The sequence below is a fragment of the Pleurodeles waltl genome, chromosome 4_1 (assembly GCF_031143425.1).
Source record: "Pleurodeles waltl isolate 20211129_DDA chromosome 4_1, aPleWal1.hap1.20221129, whole genome shotgun sequence".
In the NCBI taxonomy this organism is placed as follows: Eukaryota; Metazoa; Chordata; class Amphibia; order Caudata; family Salamandridae; genus Pleurodeles; species Pleurodeles waltl.
Window position 1 is genome coordinate 327,838,186 of NC_090442.1, and position 20,514 is coordinate 327,858,699.

General features: G+C 46.1%; 1 protein-coding gene across 2 annotated transcripts in view; it reads right to left on the reverse strand.

Annotated features, from left to right (window-relative positions):
* Positions 1-20,514, reverse strand: part of ANO2 (anoctamin 2) — a 1,564,866-nt gene that overhangs the window by 1,380,106 nt on the left and 164,246 nt on the right. Inside the window, exons 1-2 of one of the 2 annotated variants that reach the window (XM_069228439.1) lie at positions 4,853-5,130; positions 3,816-4,244 (exon numbers count right to left, since the gene is read on the reverse strand). In XM_069228439.1, coding sequence (XP_069084540.1) covers positions 3,816-4,244; positions 4,853-4,882 — 459 coding nt within the window. In that variant the 5' untranslated portion in view covers positions 4,883-5,130. Of the gene's footprint in view, positions 1-3,815; positions 4,245-4,852; positions 5,131-20,514 lie in introns of those variants that run through there. The other variant, XM_069228438.1, reaches the window with a different exon arrangement.

Consider the following 20,514-nt stretch of genomic DNA (forward strand, 5'->3'; position numbering starts at 1 on the left):
GCTGCTCCCACCTTCATCCATCTTGTGCTCACCTGTGTGCTTGTTCCTGTTTCTTTCATCCCGCCTGCACCCTCTGCATTGGTGTCCCCCACAACTGTGATATTTTTGCTCCTGCCTTCCTGTTGCATTTATTACCCCGTTGCTTTCAGGTCCCCTGACCTGTCCCTGTGTTGCTCCTCCATTCACACTCCTCTATTCTCCCTGTTACTTGACAGTTCCTCCTACTCTCCTTTGTGTTGCTTCTGCTCCCTCCGCCCCCTTTAAAAAAGAAAATACTTTTGCATTTTTTCATTTTGTTATTTACCACCCAAGTCAGATTAGAAATGGAAAAAAACACCCACATAATGACATAGGTGCGTTATAGGGTTGCACATGCCTACAAAATGACGTGGGCGGCCACAACAAAGGCAGATGCTGTTCAGCATAACTAACAACCATTGGCAAAGGCAATAGGTCATAATGGCAAGATATATTGGCTTTCACAGTGCTAGTTTCAACATGCTTTTATCAGTGCTTGACTTTGCTGCATATACACTTTTGATTAATATATATAAAATGCTGCTGTTTCTATATACACAAAGAAACGTAAGGGCTCACAGAGCGTGCATGAAGAGGAATATACAGATCTGGAGAAGTGTGGCTCAATGGTTAGAGCGGCAGACTCTGAAGCAGAGATCTGGCTCAAGACCAGGGTTCAAGTCCCGCTTCGGCAGGTCTTGGGCTCAATTCCCCTTGACCAGATAATTCTCGCCTCGGTGCCTAATCTAATTCATGGGTCCCACTCTGCAACTCTGGGCAATAGCTTGCTTAATCTCCACAACGGCCCCAACAGTGCTAGGAGCTCAGGAGTGGGCAACTCACAGGGAAAAAGCCAGGAGGGGTTCCATAGCGGTATGAGTACAGCGCCTTGAGACCCTAACGGGTAAGTAGTGCGCTATACAAGTGCTAATTTACATTTTTTTACATTTACATCTATGCATACAGATTTGCTTCGCATCTCACGATCTTCATAAACAAATAGTATTGGATTAATTTGTTTAGATGGTTGTTCTCCAAACAGAAAGCTAAACAGAATCTTCCATGGGTGATGTTCATTAAAATTATATGGCTAAGTCATTTAATACAAACTAAAAATTTTATATATTTCCTTCCAGAAAATATACTAAGTTCCAGCTCAGCTTATGTTTAGTGCCCGGACATTCATTCCACACCACAGAACCTTCGGTGTGTCCATAAAATAAGTAATTGGCTTTTTTTTAACAAAACAATTACTCAAGCTAAATTTGCAATTTTAAATATTAGAACTTTTCGAAAATGCTAACACTGCATGAGAAGCACCTCAAATAACATCATACCAATTAGTGCTACAATGCAAGAGCCTTCTTGATATTTAAAAAAAAAATCACTGGATGATATGCTTGTAATGGACATTTTCTAGGGTCTCTAAAGACAAGATGTACCTTAGCCTCGAAAACGACTTGGTTTTTGATCCCGAAAACTATGTGGCTATTTGTATGTTATTAAATAAAGCCAGACGATTTTCAGGAAAAAATATTTAGGCTCGTCTGTACCTTTCCCTCTGCATTTGTAAAACTGCCTTCTAGTGCCCAGAAGCACTGATCTTAAAGCCAACCTAAAGACTGTCACTGGGAAACAGCCATACACTGCGCATTTGATAACCGAAGTAAGATCATCAAGTACATAGATGGCATCCATTTTGTGACCTGGAGCGGCAGCGTGCACGCTCAGGTCGCACGTCACTACATAAACTAAGCAACGGCTGCGGATTATAGTCCTCAGAGAGTTTGACAACTCATTTTCCACTTCAAAGCAACATGGCAAAGTGCAAATCAAACTTCGTCTGCAACCGACTCACGGCACCGCAGCAATGTGAAGTAAGCACGCTTTTGGAACTGGGAATGCACGGCTGCATACCTGCGAATGCATCTGGATACCTAAACAAATACGGGCATTTGTTTGCAGTAAAGATTCGTTTCTGTGCAGGTCTTAGATTGCCGCTGTACAATAATATTCTTCAATGCATATTTAAAAGGAATTGTATTAAGTTTAACAATGCAAAGATAAAATACATCTAATTGAGACTTTGTAATTCAGAGAGATAGCACTGCGCTGGGAGGGATACATTGGAGGGAGAACATGTCCTTTGTGACGCTTTTGTTACTGTGATAATTATACGGTTAAAGCGACCAATAAAAAGAACGACAAGATTCAGATACAAAATGAAAAATGAACTACTCTGTTAAGGACATACATGAGGGAATACGTGTAAGGGACAACCCAGAAAAAACAGCTAATTGAAATGCTTGGACCTCAAAGATAATTTTGTACTATTCCATATTGAGAAGTACAAATGGGAAGCAGGAACGTGCCATCATGCTTTTACCTGTCACATTATGTTTTAGCTAGCTCCAGCTATCAAATCTCAGCCATAGTTTTTCCGAAAATGTGCATATTACTATTTCTGATGCTAATCAATGTCATGGGTATACAGAATATGTTTTTTGGGTCTGTGTGGACAGATGGGATGGGCAGCATCTGTTGGCAATGTCCTATCTCACTTTCTTTGATCAGTTGAGCTTCTGCTTTTCTAGTGACGTCATATCCAGCATTTTCACTTCAGCTGGGACTCATGTGAAGGGTAGCGTCCAGTGAACATGGCGCTCCTCTTTTGAATAATCACTTGAGTCATTAGCTCCATTAAATGCCAATTGGATATAGGAGCTGCCATTTTGTTAGTGAACTTTGGCTTTGACTGAGAAAATCCTACAAACGGACTTGCTTAGCAAGCCCCTCTGCAGTTGGTGATTAATGACTCCAAAGTCTACTACTACATTTGCTAAGTTGCCACCTCTCAAACATTCTAGTGGGCAAAATTCTAGCATGTGTTAGATCCGTGGGCACCTCTCATGCTTTCCCAGTTAGCCAACAGTTTATCCTTACGTGTATAGATTGATCTCAAGAGTGACCTGCTTGTAAATGGACCTTGAAGACACAGTCTACTATTGTGCTTCATCCACCATAACGTCTGCACTTGTAAATATCAATGAGAACAGAGGGTCTGATTTAGAAGTCTGCAGATGGGTTACTCCATCACAACGGTGATGGGTATCTACTCTGGAGAAATCTGAATCCCATTGCACATAAAGGGATTTAGATATCCATCACCATTGTGACAGAGTAACCCATCTGCCAAGTTATAAATCAGGCCCAAAGTCTGACGTGTGTTTTGCTGGCACTACTTGTCAGTTTTCAGACAGCACATAGTATATCCTTATCTGATGTTACCTACAGCCCCCGAGAAGCTCAATGACCGGTGAACACAGTGCACCCTTGGGTTTGATTTGCTACCTCCAAACCAAATTTACACTATGCTACACAATCAACACTAACAAATCTGTTAACTCTACTAATCATTTGCTATATATCCTTTACTTGTTCTGGTGAGTCTGATGTTATTGAACGTATGCTATGGAGTTTAATCAACAGGCATCTCTAGAGTCCGTGAAAGGCAAGCCTCTTCAGCAAAGAGTTTGGGGATAACATTTCTCTGCAGGTGAAATTCTAGTGAGCGCACCATTTTACCCCTATAATGGGTCAGTATTAGATTGGCACACAGCGGACATCCTATATATATGGAGGACAATATAATTTCTCAACTTGCTTAAAGATTCAGAGACTTTATACAGACAAATCAGGAAATTAATATTTTCCCAATAAAATAACTGTTTAGTTCCACATCCTCAAACTGCAGGTCTTCGCCATGTGATATATGCACAGACCAGTTTTGTTCTTACCTCTGGGTCCTTCTCAATCTCCAACCCAGCCTCCATGAGGTTGTGCTCAAATTCCTCTCTCTGTATCCTCTTCTCCTCCTCCAGTGCATCGTGTGCGCTGAGCTCAATGACTATTGCCTCCTGGCGGCGGGGTTGTCCTGGGAGGTCCACAGGATGTTGCTGTGGGGGATTCTCATGAGGTGGCTGTGGGTCCCCGGGTAGTGGTTGCTCTGGGTGGCCTTTCCCTTGATCCTCGGGGTTCACAGAGTTCCCGTTAGACACAACGAGTGCCGGCCTGTGACTTCCAAGTGAGCCGTTGTGATGGTAATGATGTGAGGGTCGCTTGCGGTAGTGGTAGGCCAGAACATAATCCACTTTCCGTTTCCCATCACTGAAGTGCTGCCCACTCCCCTTATCCCCTTGGTTCCCATCAATGTAATTATTTACCACCTAGAAAAAGAAATGAAAGCGTCCATTAAGGGTTTGGAAACTCAGTGAATAATCATTTTGAAATAGTAATAAATATTGGCTCCCTCATAAAGCACTCACACTTTTATACCTAATAAGGGGCACCAACACTTTAGGTCTCAAGGGGGGTGTATACATTTAATGATTATACTCTCTAACAATGTCCACAAATTGACATCAACCAAATGTACATATTTATTTGAAGGTACTTTTGATATCAACTGTTGCTTCTTTGTTCGATAGCTAATTCCATCATAAGTCTTGTTAGCTGACGTGTAACAAAGCTCAGAAAAGGTAGTTTCCAACGGGCAATATTCGCCACTATTAAATCATAACTACAACCGTTGGGGAAACCTTGATGTCCACCTTTCCACTCAGTAAATATGATACAATTGCATGCTCGCAGTAAATATTTCGAACAAAAAACTCCCTAGAAAGAGAATTCCCCTTAACCTGGAAGGTTACGCCATGCTTTCACAAAGAGGAGAGATGTTATTTCAGACAAAACTATTGCTATTTGCACACACTGTGTACGTGCAATCTATTTCACAAGGTGGGCCAACGACCACCACAGTTTACTATGTACTCACTGGCAGTCCTTGCAAGTTTTCTGGCTCCATGCGTGTAGTGCAAATGCACGGTCCTCCCCCAAAGAATCACCGACGGAAAGCAAAAGCCGCCTGGATGCAGGGCGTCATCCCTCCGGCTTGCACAAGTGAACAAGGGCTGAAATGTGATGCATTGATCTGTGTGGAGGGGACGCAGCCTTACAGCCTTCTTTCCTCGCCCCCTGCTTTGCAGAGAGAGTTGACAATGGAGACACGGAGAGCAGAAAGACAAAGCCCGGAGATGGGTGCATCAACGGATGTTTTCCTGTTTGTCAGTGAAACTGGGCGCTGGTTTTCTGCTCTCATTGCCTAGGTACCTCACCTGCCTGAGCCGCTAGAGGGGTCACCCTGACAACGCCGAGGCAACGAGCCCAGCCCTATTCTCTCTCGCACGGTGCCTGAGTGAGGCAGGGCATCCTTCCCATAAGACAGTCAACAGGTTTACTGTGCCTAAGCTCAGGTGAGAGTGAGACCATAGTCCATTCTCTCAACCCACAGCTTTAGTGTTTGCAGAAGAAGCGAGGCTATGTTACAGAGAGCTTATTTTTTTAAAGGCACTTCTAGTTTTTTTTTTTAAAGAATGTGTTTCCAAGTTATTTTAAATAATTGCACTGAGTCACATTTATTTAATTCCATAATTTATAAATATATTCAGAAAGGTTAAGAATGAATGCCATGAATGAGATAAGACATACTTTCAATGTGCTTTATATGTATGGTCAGTTATATTGCATACAGAGTAAGACATACTATTCAACTATAAATAATTGAACCTTTTTAGTTATAGGGTAGGTCTAACTCAGGGCAGATGAGCTTGTTGGTGCGCCCACATTTTATAATTAAGGAGAATGAGGTGCAGTTATGTACAGTCATTAGCCCAGAATCACACAATTTGTCTTAGTATAGAATACACGATTTCAGATCCTTCAGGACTTAAAGTGGGGCAGGTCGTGCCAGGTTACACGTCTAGCAGTAATTAAAAACAAAATTTAAGGTGATTCTTTATTGTCCCATATTGATCTCCATGACTTTACAGGCAAAAATACACATTGATTTTTCAGCAATGGGTGTAAAAAATATTAAGGCAGCGGTTCCCAATCTGTGGTCCAGGGACCGTTGGGTATCAGCGAAGCCTCCTCATGGGGTCCGCTACTGCTTAGAAAATTAAATATTAACAGATTACGTCCCTAGCGGTCGAGGGTCCCTGGACTCTACTAATGATTCAGTGGGGGGTCCCCGGGTTCCAGTAATAATAAAGTGGTGGTCCATACGAGTCAAAAGGTTGGGAATCACTGTCGTAAGGTAATCTAGGTCAGTAATGCAGTCCCAGTTCATTTCACATATTTTACTTTAGCTCACATTCCCTAAGAGTATTTGGTTTATTTTTACAGCCAAGGTACATGCTTTTTAGCCCCAATAGCAGGGTGCAGTGTATTTAAAATCTTGTCTTATGGTGAAGTCAGATTTTAAATTGTAAATCTGAAAATTACACTTTAGAAAGTTGGCATTTTTCTACTTTAGCCATTCTGTGCCTCTGTCTGCCTCTGAATACATGTCTGGGTTGGGTGACAGCTGGGCTCTGTGCACCCCCTCTTGTAAGCCACACACAGTTGGAGATTAGGTGTCACCTGATGGGTCTTAACCTGCCATTAACTGGCTTGTTGAGGGCAGAGCTTAGCACTGCCTCAGTTACACCTGAATAGACTTATCCTGTCCACCCACAATAGGGCTTAATGACCCTGTACTTTTACTTCAGCCATCTTGGAGCCAAGACAGGGGACGCATGGCATCTGTACATTTCAAATGCCTGCCTCTGGAAGCTTCTCCTACCATCCAGAACTAGGGCACCAAAATATAAATCCTGGGCCCCAAACCCCATCAAAGCAGAACGCTACTGAAACCAAGGACATGCTGCCATGAAGAAGGACTGCTGTGCTACCAGGAGGGACTGCCACTCTGCAACTGCATTGTTATGTTGGCCTACTGCCTGCTGTGCTGTACGAGGAACTACCACTTTGCTAGTTGTTGTGCTGTTTTGGCCTGTTGCCTGCTGCTTCTTGCCTGCAGCAAGAAGGACTGGACTTGTTCTCTACATCCTTGAATCCAAGATCCTCCAAGAGGTTGTAGGCCTGCCCCCTGTTCTCCTGCAGTCTCAGGGACATCAAAGACTGCCTGTAACTTACCTGCTACATCACCTGGGTTTTGCCATCTGTGAGTCTACACTGCCAAGTGGTGCCACCCCAGTCCTCAACCCTTCGAATTGGGCCTAAGGTGTTCTGCCGTCTGTGGCTTTCATCAAAACCGGCAAGAAGCAATGCAAAGCCCCACAAAGCAACACTGCGTAGACAGCACACCAGGATTTAAGGTACTGTGTTTAGCGGGCCCCAGTGGGTCTCTGCAGCTGCTCTGCAATCCATCGCAGTCAGCCTGAACTGACGACTTTGCCAGGTCCAGCGCGACTAGATAACAACCGCTAGCACTTCTATGCGCTATTTTCTTATAAACCTTTAAAAATGCATATCTAAGGATCTACATATTTGATTTTTGTCATTTTGGTCTTGTTTTAGTCAAATAAATATTCTCTATTTCTATAAACTGGTGTAGAGTCTTTTTTGTGGTGTTTTACTGTGTTACTGTATTTAAAGTGTTGCCCCAATACTTTACACATTGTCTCTTAGGCTAAGCCTGACTGCTCTGTGCCAAGCTACCAGAGGGTTAGTACAGGTTAATTTAGGGAGTGTAATGTACTTACCCTGCCTAGGATTGTGGTCCCTACTTGGACAGGGTGCAAACCTCTGCCAACGAGAGATCTAATTTCGAACAACCAGCCTTCATCTATATCACCTAGGTCTGGATCAATATCAGCATCAGAAGTGCTCTTAACCTTCTGCAATTCAAGCAGAAACTGAAGACTCATCTTTTATTGGTGTACTACCACCTCCTCCCATGCATACACACAATCACTGGAATTACTTGTTGCCTGTATCTTGTAATTATGAGTTTAATACTGTGGGCTCAGAGACGTGTTCAATACTCCATTGTTTCCCAGCTTGGCTGCTGCTTTGCAAGTACCACTATATACAACCATGTATACAAAAATGAGATGGGAATCCAATACCCATTCTACCAACAACTAGCAAGTGAAGATTGGTCAAACCATTGCATCTATGTCCTTCAAGACAACTCAACTTTCTTCAAAAGGTCCTGAATCTAGAAAAAGATCCTAATTTACAAATACTAAGGCCAGGAAATAGATGTGTAGTCCACTAAAGAGCATTAAATTAATTTAGGGGAAATGCCTCTTTTTGCATGATCACTCCCAATATTTTCAACCTGTGCACTTGATATCTGCTATTGAGGCCCCAGTACCTGTGATCTGCCCTCTCAATCATGTTGAATTTGGCTAAACTCCTAATTGTGACCTATAGGCCCTTAATACATTACACCAAATGCACCCAGGGCCTTCAAGCTATGCTGTTGGGCTTACATTTAACCTCCATTTTGGCTTGCCTTTTTAAAAAAGCGTCTTTTTCTAATGGTGGTTTGCACGTTTTACCCTACCACGAGAATGTGCAACACACACATTTATTCCCTGTAGGCATTATCGCCCTGTAGCCTGCACAATTAGTTCTATGTTCACACAATTAGAACACAATGCCCTTGTTAAATTTTTGTGCTCAAGGAGACAACTTTTTCTCTCCAGACTTACTAAAGACCCTGTTCTGCACCTCTGGCATAGTACGATAAGGGTAGTATTTTATTATTTGAACAGCGCCTATGCTGAACTCGGCCAGAGGCCCTTTGCATTGAAGGTAGGCCCTAGTTAGCCCCATGGGCAGGGTGCAGAGTATTTAAAAAGTCAGACATGTGCTTTTAAGTTTGACAGGTAGTGAAAAGCTGCTAAATTCATTTTTCACTACTGTAAGTCCTATCTCTCCAATAGGATAACATTAGGATTACCTTAAAACATAGTTTATGTATAACTCCCAATAGAGAAAAGATAGAAATGTGGAATTTGGTGTCTCTGGACTCACTATTTGAAATCACAACTTATGGTGAAGCCAGATTTTAAATTGTAAGTCTGAAAGTGATACTTTAGAAAGGTGTCATTTTCCTCCATTAGCCATTCTGTGCCTTTGCCTGCCCCTGAATATACTTCTGGGCTGGGTGATAGCTGGGCTGTACCACCATTGAACTTCTGTGTGCTGTGACTGAAATAGACCCCTGCTTGCTCCGACCTTCATCATGAGAAGGAAGATAGCCATTCAAGAGAATTGTGCAGGCTGCACATTTAAACGATTGCATTGTTAATGCACTGATGCCCGCTTCCTCACACATAATGCCAGGGAATGGTTTTAGATCATTCCAAATGGTCTGGCAGAAGGGTACTTCACTATGCTCTCTTTAGTGAGGGAGACTAATGATGGATTGGAGTGACATTAGAAACAATTAACATGGTTGAATTGTTCATATTTTTCACCATTCTAACAATGTTTATCACATTGACGTGTCTCATCTGCTTAATAATCGCAGCTCATTTTTTAATTAGAAGGTTAAGATCTTTTTAATAAATATTTGAAAATGTATTCTTATGCCGTTTTTGACAAACTTTCCTTGTTGCTTTTTGCACATAACAAAATTGCAACAGTTTTGTCATCATCAGACACCATTATTGTACAACAGGATGGCTAGATTGGCCAATAGGTTCTGCTATGAGAAGGTGTCTCCAAGTAAAACAATACAGTTTAACATTACATTACTGCTAATCAACTCTCCCAATAGAATAACCATTTTACCCAATGACCTCCCTCCACACCCAATAAAACCCTTAAACAAAAGTACATGAGGGTAATGTACTCAGTTGTATGTAGTATGGTGTGAGGCGAGGGAGACAGGAGAAAGGCTCAAATGTGGAAAGGGGGCTTAGTGTCTCTGGTGGGAATGGTGATGGTTGGCAGTACTAGATTTGAAAAAGGTGGAGTAACCTTGGGCGACTGGGGCATGCACACAGTGGGAGGCCTCTTGAAAGATATTCCACTGAGGGGACCCTATTTTAATGAAAGTTTTTTATAGTAGTCTAGAGAATATCAGCCATCCTCTCCAGAGTTACTGCTTGCCAGAGCCGTGTGTCTCACTGAATACCGATGGTGCTTACTTCTTCTTACCAGAGGAAGCTTAGAGGCTCCAAGGCTCAACTATAGTATTGCTCGATCACCACATTTTTGGTGCCTGAGGGTGTCATCATGCAATCCTAGTAGGGGAGGGACAGGGTACCCCAGGATGTCTTCAAGTTGGGTTGAAATTGCAGTCCAGAATGGGCTGATGTTTGGGCAGTCCCTCCATTTGTGACAAGAAATCCCCTAACAGACCACACCCCCTCCAGCAGAGATCGGAAATGGCCAGGGAATTCTTTGTTAGTTTAGTAGGGTAAAGGTATCAGTCAAAAAGTATTTTGTAGTGCACTTCTCGCATAGCTATAGAATGTTCAAATTTGAAAATGTCCCTTCAGAGTGTGCCATTTTATTTCTGGAATCGTCTGTTCAACAGCTTTCTCCCAAAAGGCGATGTGACAGGGTTGCAAGGTGATATCAGTGGTGAGTAGTAGGAGTAAATAAAGAAGATACACCCTTATGACCCCCCTGCCTTTCTAGCAAATTGATCAATAGGGGTAAGATCTCTACTGGCTGCTGTTCTAATATTCGGGTGTAAAACCCAGTGTTTCAGCTGTGTGTCACATTAGCATTCCAATTCTTAGATTAAAGTCCCACTGGCAATTTTCAAAAGTGAGGATGTCCCAACCATGGAAGAGGTCAGAAATGGTGAGGCAGCCCCCTTCCTCCATAAGTCATAGGGCCCTGGTTGAAGTGAGGGTGTAAATGTCAGACTTTAGTGAACCGGAGTGAACGGGGAGGGAAAAGTGGTCCATTCAGCGAATCAATTAACATCATCCCACACATTAAGAGTCATTTTAGTATGGGTACTAAGGTAAGAATTAGGGGGACTGTTAGACTTGATAGCCTTATGAGGTCTTCTCCCAATTCTTTAGCCTGTTTGCCTCACATTTTTACTATATCTTTCTGTAGGCCTTAGGACTCTGAGCACTTTACCACTGCTGATCAGTGCTAAAGTGCATGTGCCCCTCCCCTACAACATGATAACATTGGTGTATACACAACTGGCATATTTAATTTAACTTTAAGTCCCTTGTAAAGTGGTATACCATGTACCCAGGGCCTGTAAATTAAATGCTACTAGTGGGCCTGCAGCACTGATTATGCCACCCACTTAAGTAGCCCTGTAAACATGTCTCAGGCCTGCCACTGGAGAGCCTCTGTGTTTCACTGACAGTTGGACCTGGTAATCAAAACCTCTTGCCAAACCTTAAACTCCCCTTATATTACATATAAGTTACCCCAAAAATATGCAATAGGGCACAGTGCTATGTAAGTAAAAGGCAGGACATGTAGTTTTAAGCTTTTCATGTCCTGGTAGTGAAAAACTCCCAAGATCGTTTTTCACTACTGTGACGCCTACTTCTCTCATAGGCCACCATTGAGAATTCCTTAATATACTTTTAAGCTGTCATTCTTGATCAGAAAAGAGGACGTCATCATGTTTCATATCATTGAAATGATAATGATAAATCCTCTTCACTGATAAAGTTGGATTTAACATTACTATTTTATAAATGCCACTTTTAGAAAGTGGGCATTTCTCTGCACTTACTACTCTGTGTGACTTGCAGCCTGTCTCCAATCCATGTCTGGGGTAGGTGATAACTACATTTTGTGCATTCCGTCTATACATCCACAAACACAGGAAGGGTGGGTATGACAGAGGAATCATCTGCATTCATCTGCATTCTGATGGTTCTTCCTAGGCTGGCAGGGTGGAGGGTAGCCAAAACTTACATGTCAACAGGTAAGTGCCTGTCCCCACACAAAGGGCTGATTATCCCCTACGGTAGACTGGAGCCAAGGCTAGGAAGAAAGGATCTCTGTGCACTTCAAGGAGGTGCTCTGAAGTCACCCCCCTTCAAAGGCACATCTGGGTATAAGTACTTGGTCTCTGACTGGGAAGAACTCTGCTGGAGTAAATACAGCTGTGCTGTAAGGAATGCCACTTTGCCTGAACTGACTGTTCCAAGCAACTGCTTTTCTGCTGAGCTGCTTTGCTGATCACTTCTCTGCTGAGGACAAGGTCTGAACCCAACTTGCTGAACCCAGAGTGACTCCATGGGCTTGCTGGCTGCCCCCCTATTCGTCTGCATTCTCAGAGACATCAAAGACTGCATGAAACTCTCCTGGTGCTGCTGGACTCTGCCATCTGTGAGTCCTACCCTTGCCTGAGGTGCCCCCTCCAGTCATGGGCCTCAGAAGTGGGTTCTGCATCTGATTTCTGCAAAAAAGGATGCATCACCTTGAGTGCAGGAGAACTTCCGCTGCATCGCCCTTTGACCCCGACCCAGGGGCTGCTTAATGACATCGAATCCTCAGCCTGCGTGGCTCAACAACGATGCCCGGCGCAGCTCAATGACAACACATTGCACTCACTTTAACGATTCTCAACGATGCCAGTCTCGCTTTGCACGACTCAATGACAAAGCAGTGGACTCTCGACATCAACAAAAGGAGCATCTATGGTACTTTGTCAGCAGGACCTGGCTGGGTCCTGTAGCCAGCCTACCCTCCAGCGCGGTTGCCTAAACTTTGGATTTTCACCAATCCCTCATGACCTCAAGTAACCTTTTGACCGCTACTGACTTCTAAGCCGGATTTTACATTTAGGGCCTGATTCTGACCCTGGCGGCCGGTGACCGCCAGGGTCACCGGCCACGGGAGCACCGCCGACAGACCGGCGGTGCTCCGAAGGGCATTCTGACCGCGGCGGTTCAGCCGCGGTCAGAAAGGGTAAACCGGCGGTCACCCGCCGGTTTACCGCTGCCCTTCTGAATCCTCCATGGCGGCAGAGCGCGCTCCGCCGCCATGGGGATTCAGACACCCCCTACCGCCATCCTGTTCATGGCGGGAAACCCGCCATGAACAGGATGGCGGTAGGGGGTGCCGCGGGGCCCCTGGGGGCCCCTGCAGTGCCCATGCCAGTGGCATGGGCACTGCAGGGGCCCCCGTAAGAGGGCCCCGCAAAGTATTTCAGTGTCTGCTATGCAGACACTGAAATACGCGACGGGTGCCACTGCACCCGTCACACCTTCCCACTACGCCGGCGTCCTCGTGGGAAGGTTGATTTGCCCTGGGCTGGCGGGTGGCCTTTTGGCGGCTGCCCGCCAGCCCAGGGCAAATCTCAGAATCACCGCAGCGGTCTTTCGACCGCGGTGCGGTGTTCTGACGGGGTTACTTTGGCGGGCGGCCTCCGCCGCCCGCCAAAGTAAGAATGACCCCCTTAATTTTTAAAAATTCATATCTCGACTTCTACTGATCAAATATTTGACGTTTTGATCTTGTTTTACTCAGATAGATATTCTTTATTGTTCTAAATCTTTACAAATACTTTACCCATTGCCTATTAAGTTAAGTCTGGCTGCTCTGTGCCAAGCTACCAGAGGGTAAACACAGGTTAATTTAGGGAGTGCAACTGACTTCACATTTGACCTTACATTTTAGGACACTCTCACACTTCTAGGCTTCAAAATAGGGCATCTAATAAAAAGATCTTGGCTAAAGTGACCCTTCGCGGGGCCAGTAGGATATTGCAGAGCCGGTCCTACAAGGAGCAGCCCGATGATTAAGCATGACATCTCTTTTTGGGATTTGTGAGGGCCCCAAAAATCAAGGGAGTAATTCCCCTATTGCTTGACCTGAGTGAGTGTGTAGCCTTCTAATATCTTCTCTCTTAGGAACAGTATCCTTTTATTTTTGTGTAAGTGACTTACTCTGACTAGGATAGTGGTCCCTACTTGGACAAGGTGCATACCTCTACCAACAAGAGACCCAATTTCTAACAAGGGTGATCTACCTTCGACTTCCTATATCCCATGCATACCTGCCTACCACAGCTCTTTCCATGTGCAGCCAGTTTTTATCAGATTCTCTTAGGGACCACTCTGAAATCACCCTCAACTGTGCTGCTTTGTAATATAAAAGAAAATCAGATAAGCTAGGCAACCCACATCTTTCAGTAATCTCTACTTTTTGTATGGCAGATGAGCTGTGCGGTTTTGCCAGATGAAGCGGGCTATTAAGGAGCGAAGGGTAGATAAGAAATCACAATCTAGCTTGATGGGAAGCCCCTGAAAGAGATATAGGCCCTCATTACGATTCCGGCGGGCGGCGGAGGCCGCCCGCCAGAATTCCGCCCTCCATAATACCGCTCCGCGGTCAGAAGACCACGGAGGGTATTATGAGTTTTTCCCTGGGCTGGCGGGCGGTCTCCAAAAGACCGCCCGCCAGCCCAGGGAAAAACTCCCTTCCCACGAGGATGCCGGCTCGTAATAGAGCCGGCGGAGTGGGAAGGTGCGACGGGTGCTGTTGCACCCGTCGCGTATTTCACTGTCTGCAAGGCAGACAGTGAAATACATTTTGGGGCCCTCTTACGGGGGCCCCTGCAGTGCCCATGCCGTTGGCATGGGCACTGCAGGGGCCCCCAGGGGCCCCGCGACTCCCCCTCCCGCCATCTGGTTCCCGGCGGGAGAACCGCCAGGAACTGGATGGCGGGAGGGGGAGTCGGAATCCCCAAGCCGGCGCAGCAAGCTGCGCCGGTTTGGAGGATTCCTTGGGGGCAGCGGGAAACCGGCGGGAGACCGCCGGTTTCCCTTCTCTGACCGCGGCTAAGCCGCCGCGGTCAGAATGCCCCGCGGGGCACCGCCGGCCTGTCGGCGGTGCCACCGCGTCCCGCGGCCCTGGCGGACGTAATCCGCCAGGGTCGTAATGACCACCATAGTAGTTTGGATATGACAGTCAATTTGATTGCATGGATATGCTCAAGCCAAAAGATATACATGGGTGCCCATCTCTTGACATCTGATTTTAGTTGCTGTAAGAGAAGGGAATAGTTTGCCCGGTAGTGGTCTGATAGTCTAGGAGTGATTTTAATGCCGAGGTAGGTGATCTCTTTTTTAGCCCATTGGAAAGGAACTGAGCTGTGCATTTCCCTCTTAACACTGCTTTAAACTTATCCCAATTGTTCGATAAATTAGTGTCCTGTGGGTCATTCAGTTGAAAGAATTCTCTAACCAATTTCATCACGAAAGAGGCGTTCTTAATTAAGAGACCCAGGGAAATGGGGTGTCCCATTCCAGTGCAAATACTACAGGAGCATGGTTAGAGAGATTCATGGGGTGAAACAATGCCTCTGCTAACATATGAGTTAAGGAATGGACTAATGAAGGCATAATCCAGTCTTGAGTACGTGCAGTGGGAGTGTGAAAAGAACGTGTAGTCGCTGGTCATTGAGTGAAGGGTTCTCCAGGCATCTATTAACCCAATCGAGTGGATGGCCTGCTTTAACCCCTTGGGTGCCACAGATGTAACGGTTACATCCTACCTCCCACTCCCCTCCCCTGGGCAGGGATGGAAGGGGAATCACTTCCCCTTCCACCCCGACCACCTCCTGGCATGTAATGACGTCAGCGAGCACTGCATGCTCCTAGGTGTCTAGTTTTAAAAAAGGTATAGGTTTGCTAGGTTTCCCTAGGTGCCGGCTGAGCTCGAGGCCAAAATCCACAGCTGGGCACTTTGCAAAAAACATGTCTGTTTTCTTTGGGAAAATGTGATGTCTCCACGTTGTGTTTTGGGGACTTATGGCAACAAAAGCAAACAAACACAAATGATGGACGGAATGTGGAACCAATCAAACATTTACCCCCAGTCACAGATCTGGGTTTAATCCATCAATTATTTTGCTCACCATGCCACCCCAGATTGGACCCAGCCATATGCAAATCAGTCTTGACCCTGTTCCCCATGGGAACAGTCCAGCCCGAACTGCCAGGCCAGGTCTTCCCTGGACTGGAAACAAGCATCCGAGAACCAGTTTCAGGGTATCTCCCTTCATCAGCCAAGCTAGCTTGACTCCAGTGGCATGGGGAGCAAGGGACCCATGTCTGTGCATACTCTTCCCACTTAGGGCGACAAATGCAAAAAGAACAAGTAATAGTTCCAGATTCTGTTCATCATTTGTGTTTGCTTGCTTTTGTCACCATAAGTGTGCCAGGTATGCCCAGATGTGGATCCCAGGCTCACCATGCCACTGGATTCAAGGTAGCCTGGATGATGAAGGGTGTACTGTAGCAAAGTTAGCTGCCTCCTGGGTAAGCTTTGAGATAGAATATTGTCATATATGCCTAGGAAATAGTTACAAAGCTCATTCTTTAACTTTTTACATATTTATTTCAAGCCCAATTGATAGGTAAAGTCAGGTATGTAACAGATGTTTTGCACAAGGTACCATTGTAAAGTTGCATTTTACATGCTTAAGTCTTTTAGAAGCTCATTTGCATGATCGTCCAACTATGGCTCAGCGGTTGAACAGGTCATTTGATGAGATGTAAATGTCCTTCCAGAGCTGAGGCATAGGCCTTGGGTGTGGGGAGGTGTTCTGTTCCTTTGGAGGATGACCACCTGGGCTCTGCCCAGGAACTTAATTAACTTCAAAGAAGCCATTAACAGGTATATGTAATTAACAACTGGGTCCACTAACTCCTTAATGCTCTAGTCAGCCACACCTCAATTCCAGTGTTAGAGGAGTTGCCTCCAGAACCAGTTTTGAGTGACCACAGAGGAGGAGAGAATGGGTCGCTCATTTCCCTGGCTACACCTCCGTTGTGGGCACAGGAGCTCTGTACAGGTAAAGAAAGTTTCCGCCATGTTGATTTAGGTAGAGAGGTTGACTATGGGATTGTTTACAGTTGGGCACACAGGAACTGCTGTTAAAGTGGGTAAGGTTACCCCTGGGAAATGGCTCCCTATTGGTTAGGGAGGGATCAGGCATCAACCACGGGCTAGTGTCAGGCAGAAATTTGGCACTCCTGGACACCCTCTTCAGAGCACTACTGAACCAGTAACAGACAGACAAAGGGTTGCATCTGTTGTTGAAACCTGTGAGGAGATCTGAAAGACTGGACCGACTCCCACTTGTGCCCAGGACAAAAAAGTAAACTCCAAGAGTCAGCTGGCTGACCTCCTGTTAAGCTACAGGGACAAATAAGCTGCTAGATGTCCCTTTCCTGAAGACCCAGCTGACCAATTCCAATTGGACCTGCCTGGGCTCTGCTGGTGGCTCCTGCTGGAGTGTTGACTTCCCCTCCCCCTCCAGAGCTGTTCCTGAGGTCCTGGGACCCTTGACTGTGTCAAAGTGTACTCTTCTTAATAGCCTGAGAAACCTGGGATTTAGAACATGTTTGGCTCCAGAGACCTCCAGAATAGCAGGGACAAACCTGCCAAGTCAATTCGCCAAAGGTGCATTGCCACTGGACCAAAGATTCAGGTTGCGTCCCTTCTGAGCTATTCAATAGCAGCAGCAAATCTGTTTCAATGAGGTGTCCTATTCAGCCACAGCTCACTGTCTTGCTCCACTGGAGGAATCAAGGCTGCAAAAAGTGACTAAATCCGACTATAGTGTTCTTCATAGAAGTAGGCGCTAAAAGTATCCATCAGTGAGGGACCTATTTTGGGTGCAAATTTTGTATTCTTCCCACTCAGACAATTCCAGCCAACAGCTTCACCTGGGCTTTGCCCAACATCTATCCAGTCCATGAGGTTGGACCAATCTCAGCCACAGCCTGCTGCCTTACTCTGCTGAGTGTTGGACCTGGCCTTGTTTGCAAGGTCATTCCCAAACATTTTGCCTCCTTCCTCCTATTTTTTCTGACCAGTTGTTGGTGGCTTTAGGACTCTGGGCACTTTACCACTGCTAACCAGGGCTAAAGTGCATATGCTATCTGTCTAAATTGTATTGGTAATTTGTTTACCCATGTTCGGCATATTTGATTTACTAGTAGGTCCCTAGTAAAGTGTACTAGATGTGCCAGGACCTGTAAATCAAATGCTACTAGAGGGCCTCCAGCACTGATTGTGCCACCCACATGTGTAGCCCTGTAAACATGTCTCAGACCTGACACCGCAGTGTCTGTGTGTGCAGTCTTGCACTGCCAATTCGACCTGGTAACTGTACCCACTTACCAGGCTCAAATCTCCCCTTTTCTACACGTAAGTCACTGTAGGAAGTTGGCTCTGTATGTGCTATTTCAAAGTAAGGAATAGCAGGCACAGAGTCCAAGGGTTCCCCTTAGAGGTAAAATAGTGGTAAAAAGAGATAATACTAATGCTCTATTTTGTGGTAGTGTGGTCGAGCAGTAGGCTTATCCAAGGAGTAGTGTTAAGCATTTGTTGTACATACACATAGACAATAAATGAGGTACACACACTCAGAGACAAATCCAGCCAATAGGTTTTTGTATAGAAAAATATCTTTTCTTAGTTTATTTTAAGAACCACAGGTTCAAATCTAACATGTAATATCTTGTTCGAAAGGTATTGCAGGTAAGTACTTTAGGAACTTCAAATCATAAAAATTGCATGTATACTTTTCAAGTTATTGACAAATAGCTGTTTTAAAAGTGGACACAGTGCAATTTTCACAGTTCCTGGGGGAGGTAAGTTTTTGTTAGTTTTACCGGGTAAGTAGGACACTTACAGGGTTCAGTTCTTGGTCCAAGGTAGCCCACCGTTGGGGGTTCAGAGCAACCCCAAAGTCACCACACCAGCAGCTCAGGGCCGGTCAGGTGCAGAGTTCAAAGTGGTGCCCAAAACACATAGGCTAGAATGGAGAGAAGGGGGTGCCCCGGTTCCGGTCTGCTTGCAGGTAAGTACCCGCGTCTTCGGAGGGCAGACCAGGGGGGTTTTGTAGGGCACCGGGGGGGACACAAGTCCACACAGAAATTTCACCCTCAGCGGCGCAGGGGCGGCCGGGTGCAGTGTAGAAACAAGCGTCGGGTTCGCAGTGTTAGTCTATGAGAGATCTCGGGATCTCTTCAGCGCTGCAGGCAGGCAAGGGGGGGGTTCCTCGGGGAAACCTCCACTTGATCAAGGGAGAGGGACTCCTGGGGGTCACTCCTCCAGTGAAAGTCCGGTCCTTCAGGTCCTGGGGGCTGCGGGTGCAGGGTCTCTCCCAGGTGTCGGGACTTTGGATTCAAAGAGTCGCGGTCAGGGGAAGCCTCGGGATTCCCTCTGCAGGCGGCGCTGTGGGGGCTCAGGGGGGACAGGTTTTTGTACTCACAGTCTTAGAGTAGTCCTGGGGTCCCTCCTGAGGTGTTGGATCGCCACCAGCCGAGTCGGGGTTGCCGGGTGCAGTGTTGCAAGTCTCACGCTTCTTGCGGGGAGCTTGCAGGGATCTTTAAAGCTGCTGGAAACAAAGTTGCAGCTTTTCTTGGAGCAGGTCCGCTGTCCTCGGGAGTTTCTTGTCTTTTCGAAGCAGGGGCAGTCCTCAGAGGATGTCGAGGTCGCTGGTCCCTTTGGAAGGCGTCGCTGGAGCAGGATCTTTGGAAGGCAGGAGACAGGCCGGTGAGTTTCTGGAGCCAAGGCAGTTGTCGTCTTCTGGTCTTCCGCTGCAGGGGTTTTCAGCTAGGCAGTCCTTCTTCTTGTAGTTGCAGGAATCTAATCTTCTAGGGTTCGGGGTAGCCCTTAAATACTAAATTTAAGGGCGTGTTTAGGTCTGGGGGGTTAGTAGCCAATGGCTACTAGCCCTGAGGGTGGGTACACCCTCTTTGTGCCTCCTCCCAAGGGGAGGGGGTCACAATCCTAACCCTATTGGGGGAATCCTCCATCTGCAAGATGGAGGATTTCTAAAAGTCAGAGTCACCTCAGCTCAGGACACCTTAGGGGCTGTCCTGACTGGCCAGTGACTCCTCCTTGTTTTTCTCATTATCTTCTCCGGCCTTGCCGCCAAAAGTGGGGCCTGGCCGGAGGGGGCGGGCAACTCCACTAGCTGGAGTGTCCTGCTGGGTTGGCACAAAGGAGGTGAGCCTTTGAGGCTCACCGCCAGGTGTGACAATTCCTGCCTGGGAGAGGTGTTAGCATCTCCACCCAGTGCAGGCTTTGTTACTGGCCTCAGAGTGACAAAGGCACTCTCCCCATGGGGCCAGCAACATGTCTCGGTTTGTGGCAGGCTGCTAAAACTAGTCAGCCTACACAGATAGTCGGTTAAGTTTCAGGGGGCACCTCTAAGGTGCCCTCTGTGGTGTATTTTACAATAAAATGTACACTGGCATCAGTGTGCATTTATTGTGCTGAGAAGTTTGATACCAAACTTCCCAGTTTTCAGTGTAGCCATTATGGTGCTGTGGAGTTCGTGTAAAACAGACTCCCAGACCATATACTCTTATGGCTACCCTGCACTTACAATGTCTAAGGTTTTGTTTAGACACTGTAGGGGCACAGTGCTCATGCACTGGTACCCTCACCTATGGTATAGTGCACCCTGCCTTAGGGCTGTAAGGCCTGCTAGAGGGGTGTCTTACCTATACTGCATAGGCAGTGAGAGGCTGGCATGGCACCCTGAGGGGAGTGCCATGTCGACTTACTCATTTTGTTCTCACTAGCACACACAGGCTTGTAAGCAGTGTGTCTGTGCTGAGTGAGAGGTCTCTAGGGTGGCATAAGACATGCTGCAGCCCTTAGAGACCTTTCTTG